Genomic DNA, 21,625 nt, shown 5'->3' on the forward strand with positions numbered 1-21,625 from the left:
AATTAGTAAAGTTTATTTTCTTCGGATATTAGTAGTCAGGCTAATAATAGTCGGCTTTGCGACAATCCCACACTAACATTTATTATCCCAGTAACCTTAAATTATGAGTAACAAACGATACAGTGACGTCAAAATTACTACTAAAAAAATCAAAATGTGAACCTCACCTCAATCCATCCACAACATAAATCCTCCCATCAATAACACAAGCAGAGTGATGGTGACGAGGATATAGGAGGGGAGAAACATATTTCCATTTGTTGACTCTAGGTTCGTATTGTTCAACTGTTTGCAGGAAGCCACGATTAAAACCTCCTCCTGTCAGGTTTAAAGTCAACAAAACTTTGTTCAGGAATTTTCTTAGCTTTTGTTTTGCATTTAAGTGACATGTTTGTTCATGTAACTTTAAATACATCATGTGTGAATTAAGTAATATCATTAACTGTTGTAAATGTTACACTACAGATAATTTGATGCTTTTTGGTTTAACACTAAACCAGATTTAATTTGAAGAATGTTTGGAAAGAATAAATCAACAACATGACAAACAAGAACAAAGTAATGTTTCACACAATTGCATGATCTCCCAGCTGCGTAAGTCTTTACTTGGCGATCGTAGCTATCGTTTTGGGATCCTTAGGTTTACAGGCTTCGTAACCCAGGGCCCAACGCTTTGCCAGCTGTGCTACAGGAGCTATGCGGTTTCACGGGGTATATTGTTTGGGTCTTCTTCCAGTAGGGTTCATTTATTGGCCTCTCTGGTAAATTTGGAAAAACACTTTTCATGCGTGTTAGTCCAGGACGTGCGATTCTGACCATGTATCGCATGAATGGTTACGTTTACGTGCATCGGAATACTAAAAGATTGAACGAATCTCTTGGGTGTGTTGTTGTTTTAATTATCATTGTTTGGGAAAAAACACACCTTGCTCTGGCTATTAATTTTGAACTAAAGCTACACCCCATAATATAGATAAAACACAAACATGTTGCTCCATTTTTACACATTAGCAGTCGCTGCAACTTATCGGCAGAAATAAAGTATCTATACAGCGTTCTATTTCGAAAGACGGTATGAATCGTGTGGTGAATTTAATGCATTTGCTTGTTAAGGTTTAGTAACTCCATGGGGAGGTTAAACATTGCAATTTACAAACATTTACAGGTTTTATCCGCATCCTAGTGATTTTATTTTTTTGTGTATCGTTCATCTGCGTACTTGTTTTTGTGTGAGAAACGCGAATTACCGGTATTGTAACCGAACTGTGTTGATGAAAAGAATTTTTTTACATGCGGTTTCAGGATTATGATTAGTAAAGATACTTGGAAGCTCACCGGTCTGTATCAACAATAACAACGCGAGAGCAACAGAAACCTAGACAATGGATTTTACTTCTTCCTAGATCAGCAACTTCTGAAACGACTTCCGTGCATTTATTGCCGAAGATTCTGTTTATGAAGTTGTTCATTGTTTCGTGTTCATCACACAATCCTTGGAAACGCGAAGGGTTTCGCATCTCGTCTCTCCTGATCACAATAGCTTATAAAATTAAAACGTTGTGCCACAGGATTAGTTTGGTATAATTTATTCAATAACTCACTGCTTTGTTGTATGTTGACACCAAGATGAAAGTTATTGTATTTCTTCTGCTGTTGGAAACATTGAGCTGCGGTCACATGTAAGTGATGCGGATTAAGGTTTTTCTTATCCAAAGCGTGCTTTGTCACATATTTACGGAAATGCTGCGCGAATTGTAAATGTCCTAGCGTTTTACCTTGTTGTTATAGTGACAGAGTAACTTGTGTTTAGTGTAAAACTTCAGAAGCACAGAAGAAAACACAGGGACGTGAAAGAACGGGGAACAGAGAACATCAAATACACACAGCACAGTAAATATGTAAAGTTCGATTCTGCTGGTGTTGGAAAAGGTCGCGAACAGCTCACCAATTACGACAATGTACGTATATGGTCATTGTACGAATAGATTAAACTATCAAGTGCTTTTTCAGACCGTATATGTTGGAGAGATCGAAATAGGGACGCCCCCTCAGTTGTTCGCTGTGCAAATTACCACATGGTCTTCATTTTTTTGGTTGCCATCAATTAAATGCAGAAGATCCGATGTTGCTTGTGGTAAGATCATTTGTTTTGTTAATTCGTTTGCAATGCAAACACTAAACCATTATTAAATACCTACAACTAATTTTCTGCAGCAAGACATCGCAAATACAACAGCAGTGCATCTTTAACCTATACTACAAATGGATTGAAATATCATGCTGAAGGTGCTGTAGTTAGTGGTTTAGTTGGCCAGGACGTGCTAATGGTGAGATGATGAAGCGATTTTTTGTACGCGATTGAAGCAAAGTTAAATTAGTTTTTATCCGAAAGACACAACTCAATAATATTATAACAATATTCCTGTAGCTGCAGGATTATTTCCCGGATTGCCTATTGTTATCGCGACATTTCCTTGCCGATTCCGATATTTAAAACATTTGTTTGAGACACTTTGTAAAACAACAAAAGCATTTCGTTTGACGTTAAACTTTGAATGTTTCTTTCCTTCCTTAAACGTAAAACTTATAGGCTTAAATCTATGGATCTGCGTAAACTCAACAAATATAACCCATTGCACATTGGCAAAACAGTTGATGAAATATCCCCATACATTTTAGATCGGTGGCGTGAAGAGTTTTAACCAAACATTTATTGAAGCAATCAGGATTTATAATGAAGCTTACTCTGAAGCTCAATTTGATGGTTGCCTAGGAATTGGACATCCTGAAACATCTTTTGAAAAGGGGCTAAATGTGCTTGGCCAAATGTATGTGCAGGGAGTAGTGCCATGGAATCAATTCTCATTGTATTTAAACAGGTCAAGTAGCATACTATATACAATATGTAGTTATTGTAACATTTTGAATGACGTTCGCTTTTAGGGATCCGTTTAAACGTGATGGTGGAGAGTTGTACTTGGGCGGTGTGGATCCCACAAGATTCACTGGAGAATTCAACTATCATACTGTCCAAGATGTATGTTTGTCAATTATAAGTCAATGTATGATTGAGATCCATATCACTATAATGCAGGGGGCATGGGAAATTGCCATGGACGGTATGAGGATTGGAAAAGAAGATGACGCGGCGACGTCTTCCTTGGAAATTACTACACCACTTTCGACTACGCCAATGATCGTGTGGGGTTCGCTCAATTGAACCAAGATTTCCGAGAATACCCTGATCCCGAATGAACGCAAGACGCTTGAATGATGTAAATGAGGAAGTCCTGCATTCCTTGTTCGGGAGACTGTATATTATTTCAATGTAAATACCGATGTTTTGTGTGAATGTTTTCATTGAAGTTTCTTCGACTTAGATTAGTTGGTTGAAATAAACGTAGAGTAAACGGGGACGTCACAAATGAACTGAAGGTGGGCAAAAAGTTAGTTACGAAAAGCCGGTGAGTTTGTGATGACGACGTCGTTATATTATAATTTTGTCGAATGCACCATAAAATTAATGGAAATGTTCAGGTTTGAATCAAGAGTAGTTTTGTTTTTAAAACATCACTACATACTCGACGTTGCCAAAGGAGTCCGAGGTGTGGTATTTTTTTGTATCTCAGACTCTAACCATATATCATGGACTTCGATTCCACAAAGTTGATCTTCAACGCGAGTTCGAGAATTGGCATTCCCTGTATTTTTTAAAGAAGGTACAAAAAATGCAAAAAAAATGATTACATCATACTGAATCTTTACAAACAGACAAAATACATTGAAAACAAACCACATTGTCTGGAGGGTGAATTGCTTTTGACTTTAACTTGAAGCCACATGTTAATGATATAAACCAGGAGTTGGTCAAGTTTCTGCTACATCAACAGCCGACAACATGAAATAATTGAATTAGGAAAAATTACCTTTTGTCTTCGTAAAATTGGAACAGAGAAAAGCAATAAGGAAGCAGACATGTTTGCTGAACGCGAATTAATGATTTTGAGTGGTTCAAATCAATGAAAAGGATGGTGATAATACAAGACGCAGGGCCGACTTGTCCGTTAGGTTGAGTAGGCAACCGCCAGGGCGCGCAATACTTAGAATACGCAGACTTAACAGCGTGCCTATTTTGAATATTTTTGCTTGTTTTTTTAGAGTAGTGTCCTGGAAATAACACGAGAGCTTTGGACTTGTGTGCATAGTTTTCCCATCTAAACGTGCTTATGTTTTCATTGCATGCCGATTGTAAGTGATATAACGTTATTGGAGGTAACAGCTAGGCTGAGAAACAAATTTACGGAAATTATGACGGGGCCTCCATGAGCATGGCACCGTTAAAGATCAAATGAAAGCAATGCATGACTTCGTCCAGTAAGGAACAAAAATTTCAACAATTGTAACAACATATGGCAAGAAAACCACCCACGAACACATGACATATACATTGCAACCCGCATGCTAAAATCACTGAGTTTAAAACCGAACATTGACGCCGGTTTGTCGACTGCAGACACATCTTAAACAACAACAACAGTCGCATCAAAAACTGGTTTGCTGTTGCAGTCGGAATCATATTCATTTAGGCGACGAAGTCTTTTGCCTCCCCGTGCAAGATACTTTTAAAAACCGTGGGTGGGTGATGGGATGCCCATCATGAAAACAGCGATTTAAGTAAAACTGTGAATTAAGTAATATTGATTAATGTTGTAAATGTTACAATAATGATATTTTGTTGTTTTTTGGTTCAAAACTCAATAAGGTTAATTTAAGTTGGTAATTCAAATAATATTTGTCAAGAATAAACAAACTACAAGAAAACCCAGAAAACAACAAATCTTCATTCAAAATAATATGAAATCGATTGAAATTACCTTCTATTAATGGATGGAATTCAGGAAATAAGAAAAAGTTTTGTAAACTACATATAGTTGTATTAAATATGTAGATTCTGATAACTAACCAATTGCAAAGATTTTCCCTCGAATTTCTGCACAGACATAACCACCTCTTGTTTCATTGAAAGAAGTGATTCTTGTCGAGGTTTTGACTCGAACATTGTGGAATTCACATGATTGTAAGCGTTGCGTATTTTACTTTACAAACAAGGGAGAGTTTTACATCGCTTATTTCATTTGCCACTTTTAGTTTTAAACGGAATCCTTATTTCTCACTGGTATTTAATTATTTTCACTGAGAATTAAATTATAGCATTTTCGCTATATCTGTTATACTTTTTTAACTTTTTCGGCCGCAATTTATGGCTTAAAAAACTAAGCAACAAGTCCACTGGCCTTATCGTCATGCATGTTAGTCCAGGGCGTGTGATTCTGTCTATGTTGCGCATGAATGAGTAGGCTACTTTTACGTGCATCGGAAGGTTGAAAACTTGATAGAATCGCTTGGGGTATATTGTTTCAGTTATTCATGTTTGGGGAAAACACATCTTGCTCTGACTGGTTATTTTGAACTAAAGCTTTAACGAGGACCTTATTGTGAAGCCTCATGATCGCCCAACCGAAACTTTTTCTGACCCCATGCAAACATGTGAAAAACTGCAAGAACAGCTCAGCGTCCAGTGGGGGATTTTATAGCCAAGACTGACGGATTTTCATACCCGTTATCCGAAATGAAATGGTTTTTGCTTCCTAGCATAGAGTGTAAATCGTAGTGCACTCCAGTCTGTCACGAAAAAAACGAAAAAGGCAAAACGACTCAAATTTCAGACCTTTTCCACGTCAGGTTCAGTCGTTTGTGACGAGGATTTCACCACCGGTGTGGTGGCACTGAAACTTGAAATAAATACGCAGTCAAACCGAATTCAGAAGTTTTCCTTGCGTACCTTTGCTGGTACAACAAAAACGCAGTCTACGGTACGAAAAGAACAATGGGTTTGCAGCGAACAAAGAGCACCAAGTAGGTTTGTGTCAAAATCTAGGTGCCAGAAAGTCGTCAAACACTGAGAAACAATTCAAAGGTGTAGTTAGCCGAAAGGTTTATAAGTAAATCACTGAATAAATTTGGTAATAAGCAGAATGTTTTGTAACAGCATAACGTCACGGATCCTTGTATGTAACGTCACGTATTTCGTTACCACAAACGATCACAATTGCTCGCATTTGAAAGGCTAGACTCTTACGGAAGTGATCAATAGGTTTACACATTATAAGGTAGTCGAAACTTTATGTCCCGCTGAAAGACGAACGCCAGTAAAACGCACAGGGTTTAAGATTACTTTTGGAATGCAAAATGTCTTCTTTAACAGTAGGTTTAGAGTTACGCCATTGTAATAGTACACTTGATAAAAGCTGCAATGGACAAAGTTTGACTTTATTACACTGCTGTAAGAGGAATAAAGGTTAATGACACAACAAACTTATCAAATTACTTGACAATTTCATACCCTGCATTGAAATGCACCACAAGTTCTGCTCGAATTGTAAACGCTTTATTGAAATCGATGGAATGAATATTTGATCAGGACCTGTCCCATGCAGATTCAACCAAACCGGGCCATGCGCATTTAAATAAGTGACCTCGCTGTGAACCAGGAAGACCAAAGGGTGACCGAATCATCAATAGCACAGGCATGACGTTATTAGGGTGCAAATTAGGCATTGGTTTCACATTTGTATTGCCTGCAGCATGAAAAAACTATTTTGTCAGTCGTTTGGCATGACATAGTAGTACAAAACAACTCATATTCAATAAAAAACACATGTATAACATTGTTTACAAACGATTTTCCATGTTCAGACTGCTGTTTATGATCTTATACCGCAGGTCTTGAGGGCTAGAAGTATTTTTATATTTTAATTTACCTGTACTATAAATAATAATTCAAGTTTACTTCTCGCAAAAGCCCATAGAATGGAGGCTAAATGTTATCAAGCTGATGTGTCCTATGCAACAGGATAAACAATGTTTACTTAATGACGTCACACAGCAACATCCAAACATTATTTGACAAGTTTAACATGGAAGGTGAAGCAGACGGACAAGAACTCGCTGAGCTGTTGAAAGCCTTTTGTCGGCATGAAAATGGATTTTATGTGGAAGATGACACCGATGAATCTTCCGTCCTCATGTTGCAATTATCTCAGCACTACTTTAATTTGCGACACCAGGAAAAGAGGAACTATTTGTACGCCGCTGGCCTTCTCGCTGCTGCGAAACTACGCTCACCAGACGATGACGTAATCGATGGGCATATGGAAGAGTTGTGGTGGGAGTTATTGCTTGAAGCGGATGCCACAGAGCAAAATGTTAAACTTGTTCCGATCGCGACGGAATTAAAGGAACGAGTAACAGCGATGCGAGAAACAGCAAAGAGGGAAATGGGGGATTTTCCAAAGGTGGAAGATGGCGATACAAAACGCTCGCAGGTGCATAGAAACGTTCGAGATAAAAATAATAATATATTGCGTAATGTTTGGGGCAATGCCAGCGAAAAAGTAATTAAGACTTCGGTTGCATAAAATTAATATTGGCAATGTGATGTTTCATGCAACGTAATTTAACAACAAATCCCGGTTGTTTTCGCCTTAAAACTTTTTAACAACAATGCCGAATTGGACTTACTGGCTCGATATTACAAACAATATTCTTTGCAGGAGTCAAGAAAAGTTGAAGCAGCAGAGAGAGTTTTTCGACTTATCAGCGAAAACTACATCGAAATAATGCGCTTTATATCCGACCAATGCTGCAAAATTCTGTTCGGGAATGAAACACCTTGCAAATTTGCTCATATGACCCTTGGCTCTCTGGCACGTCATGAAGGGACCCCGTATTCTGACTTTGAAAACGCAATACTGATCGATAACACCGATGAAGAAGTCAAAGAGCGATTTCGCTTCTACATTGTCCTATTTCAGGTCATGGTACTCACTTTGGGGGAAACCCCTCTTCGATTACTGGGAGTTCCCCTGCTAAACGATTTCGATGCGAAAGAGAGAGATTGGTTCTATGACCGCATTGCAAAATCGGGAATCCAATTCGACAGCAACATGCCAGTTGCCGGCGTACATCCCCTTTCCAGAGCACCGACTGCTGAAAAACCCTACTCGATTGAATTGATCCGTTCCCCCATCGAAATGGCGGGCCTTGTTGAACGAGATGAAAGCCTGCCCAACAACCATCATCTGGCCGATGTTCTCTGCCAGTCCCGTCTCGTGGCGGGGGACAAAAGTTTGCACGAGCAATATCGAAATGCAATAGCTGATAAGCTTTGCAACATGTCGAATTGGTGTCGAGAACAAATCAAAGAGTCGATGCAGCTCCATGACGCCATCGATGAGTTATGCACCCAAGTAAGCAGAAGAAACCTGAAACTTCTTATTTACCGTGGCTTATCTATTACTATCAGCCACCTGGGAAATTTTTTCGGGACAACAAGTTCATCATGTTTTGAAATAGTTGACGAGCTTGTTCATATAAAGGGCAGGCTCTCGGTCGATACGGGGCACGATTTAAAGTATGCCATCGCTCTGGCTGGGGAAATACGCTTAAAAATATACCTTGAAACGGACCAACAAGTGCGAGATACCGATATTGAATCAAGAACCGACGGAAAGCGAATTCTGGGTAAAGTTATTGAAGCCGTTGGCGAAGTCGCCATCTGTGATTTATTTTACGTCACCCACACTCTTTGGCGTAGTCTACTGTCTTTCGTAAGGGAAAACACCGACATTGTGCAACTGTCTTACGTCCGGGAACAAGTAAGTCAAGTTATGAAACTTGCGATTCGCTCCAATTTGTTCGGAGGCCTGTCCAACCCACAAGCAGTTGAACGATTTGCTGAAACTGAAGATAGATTTCAACTTGATAAAATTGGCATTTTACAACTTGCCAGAACAACTACTAACCATCTGCTTGATGCATTTATTCTTCTTCAAGACGTCCTGCGCCGAAAAAACACCTCCAAAACTCTGAAAAAAATTGATATGAAAGAAAACTTAATCGCCAAGATGAAAACCGTCTTAAAATCCTTTGCAATTTGTGAGGAAATCTATCAAAATCCTGGAACCGAATCCAACTCCCAGTTCAAGGTTCTTGCGAATGATTTTTTTGCTGGCCAAGAGAAATATCGCGATATGTTTTACCGGATTGCAAATGATATGCAAGAGCTTTCCAAACTCGTATTTAGGGATCAAAACATCTACAAAGCAATTCCGGGAATTATGATTCTGCTTTACTTGGTGGCGGACTTTGTTACCACGTTTATTGCAGTCATTGGCGGCTACTTGCATGCCAATGACAATAATGAAGAAGTATTGAATGATCTGGGAGATATTGTAAAAGCAATGGAGAACTTTCGATCTTCTCTGCCTGGCGGGAAAATTGAAATTAGCGAATCAGTTGGTTCTGTGGAGCTTGCGAGAAGAATGGAAGAAGAGTTTGACGACGCGCTTTTCAGTGAAAATAATGTGGAAGCTGGGATTGAGAAATGGCTGGAGAAAGTGAAACTTGTGAAAAACATGGTTCTCCTTGTGGAGAAAATGCCTTTATTCGACAAGAAGATCAACGAAGTCCTTGAGCATCTGCTTGATATTCACGACTGGTCTTTTATCCTGCCGACGTACGGGAAAGCGATTAGAAGGGATGCCGGTATCTTGCTTGCCGATATATGGTGCTTGCGTGGAGAACTCCTCTCCAGAGGCAAAAAATTCACACAAGCCAGCGAAGAGCTTCAAATCGGTCACCAACTGTTGATAAACAATGCCCGCGAGAAAGCTTGGTTTTACAGAAAGTTGGCAGCTAACATGCACAACATTGGCAAAAACCTGTATTTTTGTGATAATTTCTCTGAAGCTTTGATTTGGTTTCGACGAGAGCTCGACTACAGATTAAGGGAGTTGCCCAAGCGCACAACCAATGAGCAATTTGCGTCAATTTACCATTACCTGGCCGAATGTCTTCGTAAGGTTGGAACAGAGGAAAGCAATAAGGAAGCAGACATGTTTGCCGAATGCGAATTTGAATTGATGTTTCATGTTGAAGATTTTTAATAGTGTTACATGTTTTTTTTTAATGTAATTGCGCAGAGTAGTTTTAGGGACGGTTTGGTGCAAAAAGTAATACTAAATTTTCATTTTTGTAATTTGAGTGCCAATATCCAGCTGTATTTTCTCGATTGCAAAACTGTACCTGTCACTAGGCAGCAATTGGTATTGTACAATTTGCATAATATTCAAGAACCTATCTGTGCAAAAAAGCCATAATATTGGAGAGCTGCAGACAGGGTGTGTACACGCACTGTTTCGACCTGTAAGGTCTCATCAGTGCAGCTGTTGACTGTGGCACTGTGCTAGCTTTTACACTAGCGGGTACACTGATTTCCACTTTGTGGTACCTTTTGGTCAACGTCGATCCGTTGGGCACCCTATACTGAGTACCAAACAACAGAGACGAACCACTGTGGAGCGCACTATGGCCAAACGGATCTGCTTGGTAACCTATAGTGCTAAGGCAAAAACCCAAAGCAATATATGTGCCAAAAAGCCATAATATTGGAGAGCTGCAGACAGGGGGTGTACACGCATTCTAGAACCTATTTTGCAAAATATGGCAATAAATATGCACAAATTATCGTTTAAATATTTATAGCAGATACAATGAATTCTTGATACAAAACAGTGAAATGAAGCGAAAATCCTCACCTTCTCTCGGAACAAATAGCTTTAAAAAATATTTCCAGAATTGTTTTACTACCTGTATTCCAATCCAGGCTATAAAGTTCCACGTCGCTGTTGCGACCGCTAGCGATAATTTTGAAAATGCTTGCACGCCACTAGAGAGCAGTAACAACACATGTTTGTAGCAGTTTATTCATGGGCCACTTTCGTCATAGTTTGCACGACTTTGCCAATTAGCTACATAACCTGATCGGGATTTATTACAAAAAAACCCTGGGTGTGAATGAAAGTGAAACCAGGGTAGTTGTTACTGCATAGAAACAAGACAATGTATTTGGTATATAGCGCGAACGCAGTCCTCACTATCCAAAATTGTACGGCCGAGTTACCCACATTTGGGGTAAGTGCAAGGGCTATGCAAAATTGTACAGCTATGCCTTGGTCAATGGCTAAGGCTCGGCCTTACTCACATAGAGTGAAGTTAAATTGCAATCACAATAAAATACGTTTCAATCGTTTATATTTTTTTGCCGTATATGGTGAGACATATGATAAAATCGTATTTTGTTCGTTATCAGTGGACCAGCAGCACTATATGCGCATGTTAGCAATTACCAAAAGGCGATGTTTTTCGCATAAAATTATAGCTCGTTACATAAGAGTGATTTGAGGCGTGATGTTAAAAACCTTATACACACATGGTGAAAACTTCGTACTTAATCTGATTAAGGCGAAACGTCGGTGCATAAAAGTATACGTTTCATTGTGCAGAAGAACAGATTAATTGTAAGTAGTTATGCATACGAATGGTATATGACGTAACAACGTAGAAAACGTAATAATGCTGGGTTTTAATACAATGAAGAAGATATCTTTCGCTTAATTGCTTTAGGTGGTCAGTGACAACAATTGCTGATTTACTTTGCACCAATTAGCATCACCTGAAATAAGGTTGAAGTTTACTCAAAGCAAAGATATAGGTTTTATCAATTAAAAATTATATCTCGAAATGCCAAAGGCACAGCGTTATTATCCAAAAATATCGGTTTCGAACGTTGCTGTTGTTCATTTTAGCAGCACATTATGTTGATATTGAACATATACGCTTGTTGAGATCGTTGGTATCGCAGTTATATCGCAATAATGTACACGGCGTTATGCATTTTCGTTCCCACGTGTATCTGGTTGTCTGATTTTGATTAGAAACCACGTAAATTATCCCTGCGCAGTTTCTCAGTCGCGTTCAATTTCCATTGTAGGCTAGACCAACCCGCATTTCAGAACATCAAAGATAATTCAAGCAACCGAAGATGTGTAAGTCGGCAATAATCGCCAACGGGCGTTTGCTGGACCGAATTTTCGGTTTAAGAGGCGTCATTGGCAAAGAAAGAAGAAACCCGACAACACGTTCCAGACAACTCGCAGCATATGGACCGCTTTTTAAGTTTGACAATGATGACTGACAACGCTCCGAAACAAATTAAACGATTGCCAAGAAGTTGAGACTTTGTACCCAAACGATACGTTCATCGATGGAAAGTGTTTAATCAACATACTTCAGTTAGCAAACCATTTTTTGTATGTGGCGTTTTGCTTCCATTGTATGTGCTGATTGTAAATTTTCAACGACTTTGATTACAAAATGCATTCGAATTTCCCCCAAAACAGCAAAAACCCAAGCTCAGACATAAAAAAAACCGCAAGCGAAAACCCAATCCTCAGTACAAGGTATTTGAAACATGTGACGTAATAATACAAAGTCACATTCGTCCTGCAACTAGATCACATGTTTGTCACTCAGCAGGGGCGAGAGTCACGGCAAGCACATTTGAAGACAATCCTTACTCGGTGAATTCTCCGGTTACAGCCCCCGCCCCTGTGTTGAAGGAAAATCCAATACCCCACAAGGAAAGAGAAATGCCTCCCGTCGTTCCACTGCGCTTGAAAACCGATCACTGCACAGCAACTGTCGCCTGTGTGGCCCAATGCAATGTACAATGCAACATGTAACACATTTGTTTTGAAATAAATCGAGTTTTTGATGCCCCTGATTGGTTGGTTAGGTCTGGTAAGGGCGTACACTGGTATGTCTGGTTTGTTGGTTTCAACGTTTGTTTGTGACGTCATAATGTTTTTTAGATATACCCGAAAAGAGTAAAACCTTTGCCCAATCAGTAAACCAACAACGTTGGGTAAAATTATGATGAATAGAGTCCGTCTTTTGCGAACAATAGAGAAGAAATAATTAAACCAAGTTCACCCAAAATTTGACCTTTAGCTATTGGTTAAAAACGTTATCCGGGCGGCCAGCTTTAATGGCCTGACTTAAGTACGTCGGGATAATTTGATTCGCTTGCACCTAGAACCGAGTCGTCCAAACAATTGGCGGCGCGTTCTAACCTCTCAATCTAAGCCCTCGCTTTGGACCAGTTTTAGACGTTTGCAGCGAATTCTAGGTGTTATGTCCACACCGCAATCAGCCGGCTGAAGTTAGCTACAGAGGACAACAATGCGGGCCCCTGACGCCGTCGGATCGTGTTCGCGGGCCCTCTACATCCTAGAGGCCCATGCCGTCTCGCTCGACTAAAATTTCCCCCTTCAACCCTTCGGTGTCGCCGTCGCTTTTTTTGTGGCCACTGCCGCGGAGGGAAGAATCGCTTGCGACAGGCTGTGGAACAACAAAACCTCGTTACGTCGGAAAGAGAAGCGCGTTGTCGACAATCTCGCTTAGCAGCTGTCGCGCTTTGAATAAATAAACAAGAACTGTTCGTTACAAGCGGGTTTGTGCACCTTGGATGGCAGTTCATTTAAAATGTTGCCCGCAATGGTTTTTATAGATATGTGGAACTGTTGTTAACTGTTTTATTTGAGTCTAACAGTCCTATTTTCAGATACGCGAATATGAGACTTCGAGCTGTCAAAGTAGCGGTATTTCTGATCAGCTTTGTTTACTGTTGCGTTTTGTATTTGACCGGACAAAAAAATTCAGAAAACTTGTCGAATGAAAACAGAGGCGCGGACGCTCGCGTCGACAGCGTTGTGCGTAGCAGAAGAATTACGTCATTGCAAACCAACCACCTACAAAACAACGAGGACTACTATCAATTCATTCAACAGGACAGTATAAAAGAGCAACAGCCTAAAATTCACAAGCCAAAAGTGCAGGAGCACGACGACTTCGGGCGTGCCGTGACCTTGGATGACATTTTCATTAGTGTTAAAACGTCTGGCAAGTTCCATCGAAGCAGACTACAAGTTATATTGGATACTTGGTTCACAACGGCAAGACGCCAGGTAAGGAGTTCAACTTGCTGCTTCCTGCTGACGATAACTTGTGTTTTTAAAACCGGTGAAGAAAGTTTACCAATATTAAAACTTTGGCAACTGTACTTATTATTGACACTTGTTAATATGTGGATTGGTGAGGAGCATCTCAAAATGTCAAGTAAAGTAAATGAGTTAAAGTTAAAAGCGTGTAGCCTATATGTGAGCCGGTAACATTTACAAGCGAAAACGGAGCTGTTGAAAAGTTTTTTCTGATAAAACCAGAAATAAAACACAAGGCTCACTTATACACGCTTTTAAGGGTGGGCAGCGGCCTCGCGGACCTGGCGCTATCCAAGTGCTTGTAAATCAAAAAATCAAAGGCAATTGTTCAGACTGTTTTGATAAAACGTGGCAGATACCCGGCATAGAGCGCCACACTTCCGTATCTGAAGTGCATTTAAGGCGTGGATATTTCGGTACGACCTGTCATGAGACAATAGAAACGGAATGTCCTTGTAAGTGCTATTTAAACAATGCCTGTCTCCAAAAGCAATTTCAGCAAATTCTTCGATTGACAATTGTGTTAAATACGTCTGAAACTTTCACACTTGAGTGGGTTTGTACATCGAGGTGGAATTAAAATTAATGATTTCCCCCAAAGATGGTCTAAAGCTTAGGTGGAAATATTTATTTTGCGCCTCGTACAAAAACTTTTTCTGTCGCAGCATTAGACGTCTGGCATGCGGGAAAGCAAGCGAACGACTTGCTGATTGTTTGTATTTCTTCTTTCAAACAACAACAAACTACCATTGTTGCCAAATAATGCCAGCGGTAAACATGCGTTTCAATTCGAGACAGCCAAACTAAAGCAGTTGCTGGTTATTTTGGATCAGCGTGAACTGTTAATTGCGGCAGGATAATCATGACAATCAGGGACGGAAGCCAGTTGAGGCAGTTGGTTTTCATGCAGAGCTATAATGTCGTTCGATGTGTGTGCGCAGGACATTGCCAAACAATTGTGAGAACCTTTTAGCCCAACCTGCCTACTTGCTGAAATCAACGCCTGTTTCCGCAATTGAGGAAATTTGCGGTCCTCTAAATGCGACTGCCTGGTTAGTGTATATGAGAAAGCACAAATTGCAGCCTGTCTGTGATACAGCATATAACTTCACATGAAAAATGCTTACATTTTTCGTGTAAGTTAAAATAAAAAACATACAGTTTGCAGCTCCAATCGTTTCACAAAACAACATTATCATTTCATTGAATACTGCAGACATTTTTTATTGTTTTAAAGCTTTAAAATTATAGTTAAGTTAAGGCCATACAAAGAGACTTCAGAGCTTAAACTATGTAGAGTTGTTCGTGTATTTTTGTAGAACGTCACCTAAACAAAATGAGCACGTGTCCAATAAAGGACGTTTTATTTTGCCGTTTCCTGTAATGATACTGGACACACTTGTGTCTGTCGCAGCTTCAATTAAAAACAGAGGTAATGAAAAGATTTGGCGGACGACCGGTGAAAAGAAACACCAGCACAAAGCTGCGCTTATATGTTGCTAATTGGTAGGAGGTTGAGACAGGCGGGTCACATACCGAACAGCTGACGCGACCGATCAAGTTTCGATTAAAGAACGACCTGATACGGTTTGTATGGCGGTGTGGACCAACAATTTCCTCACCGGAACACCGAAATGAACACCAACTGCCTTCGTAGAAACTAAGCAAAGACAATACCGTTATTGTAGTTCTCCTTACTTAACTCTCCGCAACTATAAATTTGTGCACATTCAAATATGTTCAATGCAAGCGTTTCATTTGGGCAAATGTGTTGTTTTTGTCCCAATTGTTATTACCGTAGGTGCTATGCAAAAGTTTAACGATCCAAAAACGTAGGCACCAGCCCCAGTTTCCATAGAAATCAACAGAACATGCAGCTTTTAGGGATGTCTCCTTGGTAGCATCCATACTTTTGGTAATGGTTTGTAAACAAGTTTCTAAGACCAGCTATGTAGGGTCAAAACATGTTTTTGTATCGTGAGTTATTTTCCCAGCGGAATGCAGGCAAGACAAATATCACAAACCACACGAACCGCCCGCAGTGGGGGTTCGGAAAATGTGGCGCGGTTGTCAGCCGTGATTGAAATTAGCTTTGTTTGCCGAAACGCCGTGTTTTGTGAACATTGAAGTGCAAAACAAACAGATGGGAGGTATTATAAGTAGCAAAATCACAACTGTCTGTAATCTTCCTGCGTTAACGAAAAAATAGCCAATACGCAAATAGACAGAGAGAAGCTTGACTACGGAAAATTACAAACAATACCACCGATTTCTAATTATAATCCTTAATTCGTTTTTTCTTGTTTAGACGTACTTTTTTACCGACACCGACGATGATCATTACCAGAAGTTATCAGGTAAGTTTCATTAATTTTTACCCATCCGTATTTTTCTGCCACGAAAAGGCAATACATTTCCATTTTTTGAAGGTGGAAATCTTATTAACACTGGATGTGGCGAAAGTCATACAAGGTAGGCTATATTTGCTCAAATGATTACTAGCAGTAGGCTAAATTCCACCAGCACATGGCAAATAGTTACCATGTAATTTCGATCGATGTGTGCGGTGTTATTGTCATTTGGTTTGCGTAGCAACATTTAAAAAGGTTTTTCCATTTTCGTTTGTAACAAAGCTTTGATTCCATCAAAAACACACGCTAAAAGTGGTATATTATTTCCTTTGTTTGTCTTCGACCAAACCAAACTTTATTGTCAGGAACATCGCTATTTGTCTGTCGCTAAAATATTGATCATAACATTGGTACTTAAAAACTTTGTGTGCTTCATCGAAAACGCGTATACACTGTACACAAATAGACAATAACGCCACATACATGTACACATGTATAGTTTCAAGGTGCGTTGTGATTGACTAATCTACCGTGTTTTTAGGCATGACCTCGCATGCAAAATGGGTGCGGAGTACGATGCCTTCAGAACATCCAGAAAAAAGTAAGAATCATCATTTTTATTCAATTTCCACGGCAAGTTTACCCTACAAACAGTCCATTGCCGGTGGTGTCTAAATCTCACAAACCATCATTAAAGAAGCTTGTCGGTCAAAGTAAACATAGCAGTAGTCAAAATTACGACAAGTTGAACATAGCCTATTTGCAACGTACATTACACAGGAACAGTGCTTGTATGCAGAAAAAAGTGTATGGCATGAAGTTCTTCCTATATTTATATTAAAGTCCTTCATCTGTGCCCGGCCCGATAACGACTGTTTTCGATAACCTCTCTCGTGTCATTTTATTTTTATTGGTCATTGTTCATCCGTGCGGTGCATTTTTTGCGAAAAATATCCGCTATGCACAAAAGTGTGTAGTTGAAAAACGGCAATTTAAAATATGAAAATATGAAACGGTGAATACTTCCAACCACCCTTCGTGTAAGTTCATGTCCAACAAATACGTGCTTAGGACTTACGATCACTCTATCACGTTTCCAAGGTGGTGGTGCCATTTCGATGACGACAATTACGTAAACACTGGTCGATTGGTAAAAATGCTGCTAAACTATGATTGGCGGAAGGACATGTACATCGGTCGAGTCAGCTTGAATCACCCTTTTCATGTACGTATTTCCTGTGTCTATAATAGCAGTTTTCTCTGTGTTCAATGTGGACAAACTTTATTTATAAAAACTCTTATCCTATGTAGAGCTTGTTCAACAATAGCAAAGTGGAATTCTGGTTCGCAACTGGAGGTGCAGGATTATGTGTGTCCAGCGCCCTTGCCGAGAAGATGTCCCCATGGTGCAGGTAACATCAAACCTACGTTGCCTCAAATCCGTCTAGTCACCTAGATTTCCGCATAGATTTCCAAATAAATGATTTCATTTTAAAAAACCTATACGTCAACGTACACTTACAAAGAAACTCTGCTTATTTGCGGAGAGTGGCTTAAAAACTGGTGTTTTTAAGCAGCTTGTCAGCAGATTACAAATAAACTTCGTTTCAGCAATGGAAGACTGGAGGAGACTTCGAGTCTATTACGAGCGCCAGACGACTGCACACTCGGATTTGTCATCAATAACCGGCTGGGAGTCGAATTAACACACTCACATTTATTACACTCTCACCTAGAGGTGCTGGGCGAACTTCCAAAAGTATCGCTTACGAAACAGGTGAGACATTCACCAACAAATAAGGCCCAATCGATTTTAACCGGTGGTTCCCAATCTTTTTGGTGTCACGGACCCTTTTTTTAATGTAAATTTACCTGGGCGTCTTGTAGCGAACCAAATTACACATTTCATCAAATAGACAAATGGGTATAAGGTAACAAACAGGAAGGTTTTTAAAAATAAATTAAATTACTTTAAATCCAAGAAGCCAAGGTTGGGAACCACTTGAATTGTTCTTTCATCGAAGATAGCCATTTATAAACACTTTTATATACGCATGTTTAAAGTGTGATAAACACCAGCTTGTTTCCATAAAAAAATCCTTGGTTTAAACCATTTATAAACACAGGTGAGTTTAAGTTATCGTTTGAACGAGGAGTCGAGCAACCTCATATCACTGGATCAACGTTACAACTCGACGTTCGACCCGACGCTATTTATTTCTCTGCATTGTCTTTTGTCACCAACTGCCACAATTTGCGTTCGGGCATCTTAGCCCATATCGCAATACTTTTGATGTTCTCCAAGTTCTATCACTGTGCCTTTTTTATTTAACTGCATGGGAACAAAGTGCATGCATGCGGAAAATTCGTCGTGAAAACGTTTGTAATAAAAGTAGACAAACGGTGTGAGTTTGTTGAATTATTCCCGAATTGGGTTCCATGGGCTGCTATCTGGTTTCAAGCAAAGTCGGGCGAATATGTTGTTCAGCATTGGGACGTGAGAACAAAGTCAAAAAGTACGACAATTTGGATGAGAAAACGTTTACGTTGACTTTATGTTCATTCAACTTAAATAATCTAGCAGGTCTGCGGACAAAAAAGTTGGGGAAACATCAAACATTGGTTTTGAGTTTACAGAAAGGCCAACGATTGCCGGGCAAGCGAGTCATGATCCTATGGTAGTGCAACGGCTCCTTCATTTTCTCCGTCAAACACAATTTCCCGAAGAACAAATTCACCGTTTTGCAAACAAAACTTACCTAAATATTGATGAAAACCTAATAGTTTAGGTAATCGTTTTCAGGGATCACTACCCATTCTGTTGCAATCTTCGTGACGGTTTCCACCTTTTATGTTACTTTATATCAGTGCTTCCCAGCCTTTTTTCAGCCAGCGTCCCACTTTTAATGGCCATTATTTTTTCGAAAGATTTCGATAAATATGCGTCAATTTTTTACCACTATGAGATTATATTTCAAACGGCCAAAGCGTGCTCTTGCAGTGGGTAACTTTGTCCATCTCCTAGGACGTAACGTTAACAGTTAGACTCTAACTGTAACTGTTAAAGTATCAGACTATGTAAGTTGCAAATGACTTATCAGTGTACGGTAACGTTTATTCACAGGTGAAAATCTGTCAAATTTTTTACCTCAGAAAACGACAAACATCGTCAATTATTATTAAAAAAAACAAAACAGAAAAGGGATCAGTAATAGAAAAGGCTTACCTCTACCTCTATATGCCCGCTTTGCGCCAATCTAAAAACCGTCCACATGTAGCTGACCAGTAGGAATGTCATGGCTCTTTGCTGCCCCTCAGCGGTGGAAAGGATTGTTTATCTGTGGCGTGCATCGTATTTGCTACGCGTGACATGGCATGTTGCCATGCCTTTAGTTTCATCGGAATTGTTCTTCTGGCTCTTAAGTTTCTAAAGTGTTTATTGAATCCGACGTTTCGTCTGCCATCCGGCGGGACTTCCTCAGGGTTATGTCAAGACTAATGTATCAAACGTTTGATCACTAAAAACGTAAGAAAAACACAAGAAAAAAGGGAATGGATAACATTGGCACCGCTGGTATCGTCACGTGACCAGGTGTGTAGCGAGGCGTAACACTTACAAGCTCCTTGTCATTCACGCAATGGTTGTACTTGTGAATGTGGAGCGTCTCCAGGAATAGACGTTTTGTGTGGTTTTATAGAGTCCTATAGGACTCGGACCTCAAAGTTAAAGTTAACTCGGTGACCGAGTGTGCCTTTAGTTTGCCCACAATAATTTATTGCAGTTAGCTGTACACGGCAGGAAAAAATGTAAATAAAACAGTTCTTATGTTACTGTAACATACGTCACAGAAAGCAGTGCTTGTATTGCGTGTGTAACATACGTCACAGAAACCAGTGCTTGTATTGCGTAATGTTTTGCGCGCAGCTTTGCACATGTACTGCATAATCCCACAATGTGACCCAAATGATTGAGCCATCGAATATTCTCGAGTAAAGTGATTCGTTCAACATCCTGTTTACCACATAAAATGTTCTCCTATGCTTATGTCACATCACACCTATGTTCTTGTATTATATTACTTCAAGCGCCTCATGATATCACGTGACATTATTGACCAATCAGCTCTCATAATGGAGAGCGTTAAAAGTCCCAGGTTAGACCGGTAAATTCATTCTAATTCTATTTGATTCTAATTCATTGTAATTCATTCTATTTGCTGCCATTCTATTTGCTGCCATTCTATTTGCTGGCATCCTATCAACGTTGTATTGAAAGCTATAATGTACCGTCGTAATGAAGAAGATAACAGAAATGAATACAATTATTCGGGAAGAGATCTTGGTTTTGGGTGCTTTATAGAACGGGGCAGAAGCAGGTTTAACCATCGAAGAGACTCAATAACAGCTCAGGCCATCGAGACACTGTTAAATATCTCTGAGACCCTTAGAGTTATTTACATTACTTACCCAGTGGTTCTTAACGTTTTTTGTCTGTGCAATGATTGAAACTTGGATGTTCTTGCTTCCGCTGTTAAGACAAAAGTCACTGGTTTGGGAACTGCGAGCAGTTAGCCTTCAATAGCCTATTATGGATGATTCTGTAATCATCTTTCAGCTGCTTTAGATATAATCAGTTAACTTCAGATAAAACGTGGCAGGCGGATGATGGGATAACGATCAGTTGCAGCTGATTTGACTTTGTACAACTATACGTTACAAACCTAAAGGGACGTAAAGGTATAGTTCTGTGAATCTTATGTAAAAATGCAACGCTTTTGCTGTTTGTCTTTGTGCAACTTGCGCTAGGTCAGCTTCAATCCAACTCATGATGCGTTGCAATATTCGCAATAGCAGTGGAGTGATTGTCGCAATTCCATCAACACGTTCCTTGTTACCACGTGTTAATGTAACTAGTTGATGATGCAGCAAAAAACAGCCTGGAGCATTTTACACACGTTAACCGACACAAAATTTACGATAGTTGTTTAGTTTAACCCTTTAAGCGCCACGGGCCACTTAAGTGGCCCAAAGAGGTGCTTTTTTTAATAAATTATCAATTCCGTTGTGATTGGCCTAGAGACATAAGGTTTTCAGCAACAGACAACTTGAAGCGTGAAGTTTATTGAAAAAATGAAAAAAAAATACATTTGCATTGAAATTTTTTGACTAATTAGTCATTCATTTGATGATGATTATCATTATGAACAAACCAGCACAGCAGGTGGTCTGATTGCATGTCCAATTAAATGGCCAACTACCCGTTGGGAGTAGCGCGAAACGTTCTACAGACGAATTGTGCGCGAGGGTCTCAGC

The 21,625-nt window shown here is 39.7% G+C and overlaps 3 protein-coding genes across 3 annotated transcripts; all 3 read left to right on the forward strand.

Annotated features, from left to right (window-relative positions):
• The first annotated feature begins 1,545 nt into the window (after positions 1-1,545).
• Positions 1,546-3,220, forward strand: LOC145903654 (lysosomal aspartic protease-like). Its single transcript, XM_082991801.1, has 7 exons — positions 1,546-1,679; positions 1,811-1,958; positions 2,011-2,134; positions 2,215-2,327; positions 2,680-2,879; positions 2,944-3,037; positions 3,095-3,220. Exons 1-7 carry the CDS (start codon positions 1,627-1,629, stop codon positions 3,218-3,220), a joined length of 858 nt encoding a protein of 285 aa, XP_082847927.1. The 5' UTR covers positions 1,546-1,626.
• A 3,589-nt stretch (positions 3,221-6,809) lies between these two features.
• Positions 6,810-10,579, forward strand: LOC145902128 (uncharacterized). Its single transcript, XM_082989999.1, has 2 exons — positions 6,810-7,385; positions 7,614-10,579. The coding sequence occupies exons 1-2, from the start codon at positions 6,933-6,935 to the stop codon at positions 10,005-10,007; spliced, it is 2,847 nt and encodes a 948-aa protein (XP_082846125.1). The 5' UTR covers positions 6,810-6,932; the 3' UTR covers positions 10,008-10,579.
• Positions 10,580-13,529: 2,950 nt separating this feature from the next.
• LOC145899459 (beta-1,3-N-acetylglucosaminyltransferase manic fringe-like) lies at positions 13,530-18,718 on the forward strand. Its single transcript, XM_082988250.1, has 8 exons — positions 13,530-13,928; positions 16,270-16,318; positions 16,391-16,433; positions 16,854-16,913; positions 17,414-17,537; positions 17,624-17,724; positions 17,924-18,089; positions 18,439-18,718. Exons 1-8 carry the CDS (start codon positions 13,536-13,538, stop codon positions 18,583-18,585), a joined length of 1,083 nt encoding a protein of 360 aa, XP_082844376.1. The 5' UTR covers positions 13,530-13,535; the 3' UTR covers positions 18,586-18,718.
• Positions 18,719-21,625: the final 2,907 nt, after the last annotated feature.

This window comes from Ascidia mentula, chromosome 1 (assembly GCF_947561715.1).
Source record: "Ascidia mentula chromosome 1, kaAscMent1.1, whole genome shotgun sequence".
NCBI lineage: Eukaryota > Metazoa > Chordata > Ascidiacea > Phlebobranchia > Ascidiidae > Ascidia > Ascidia mentula.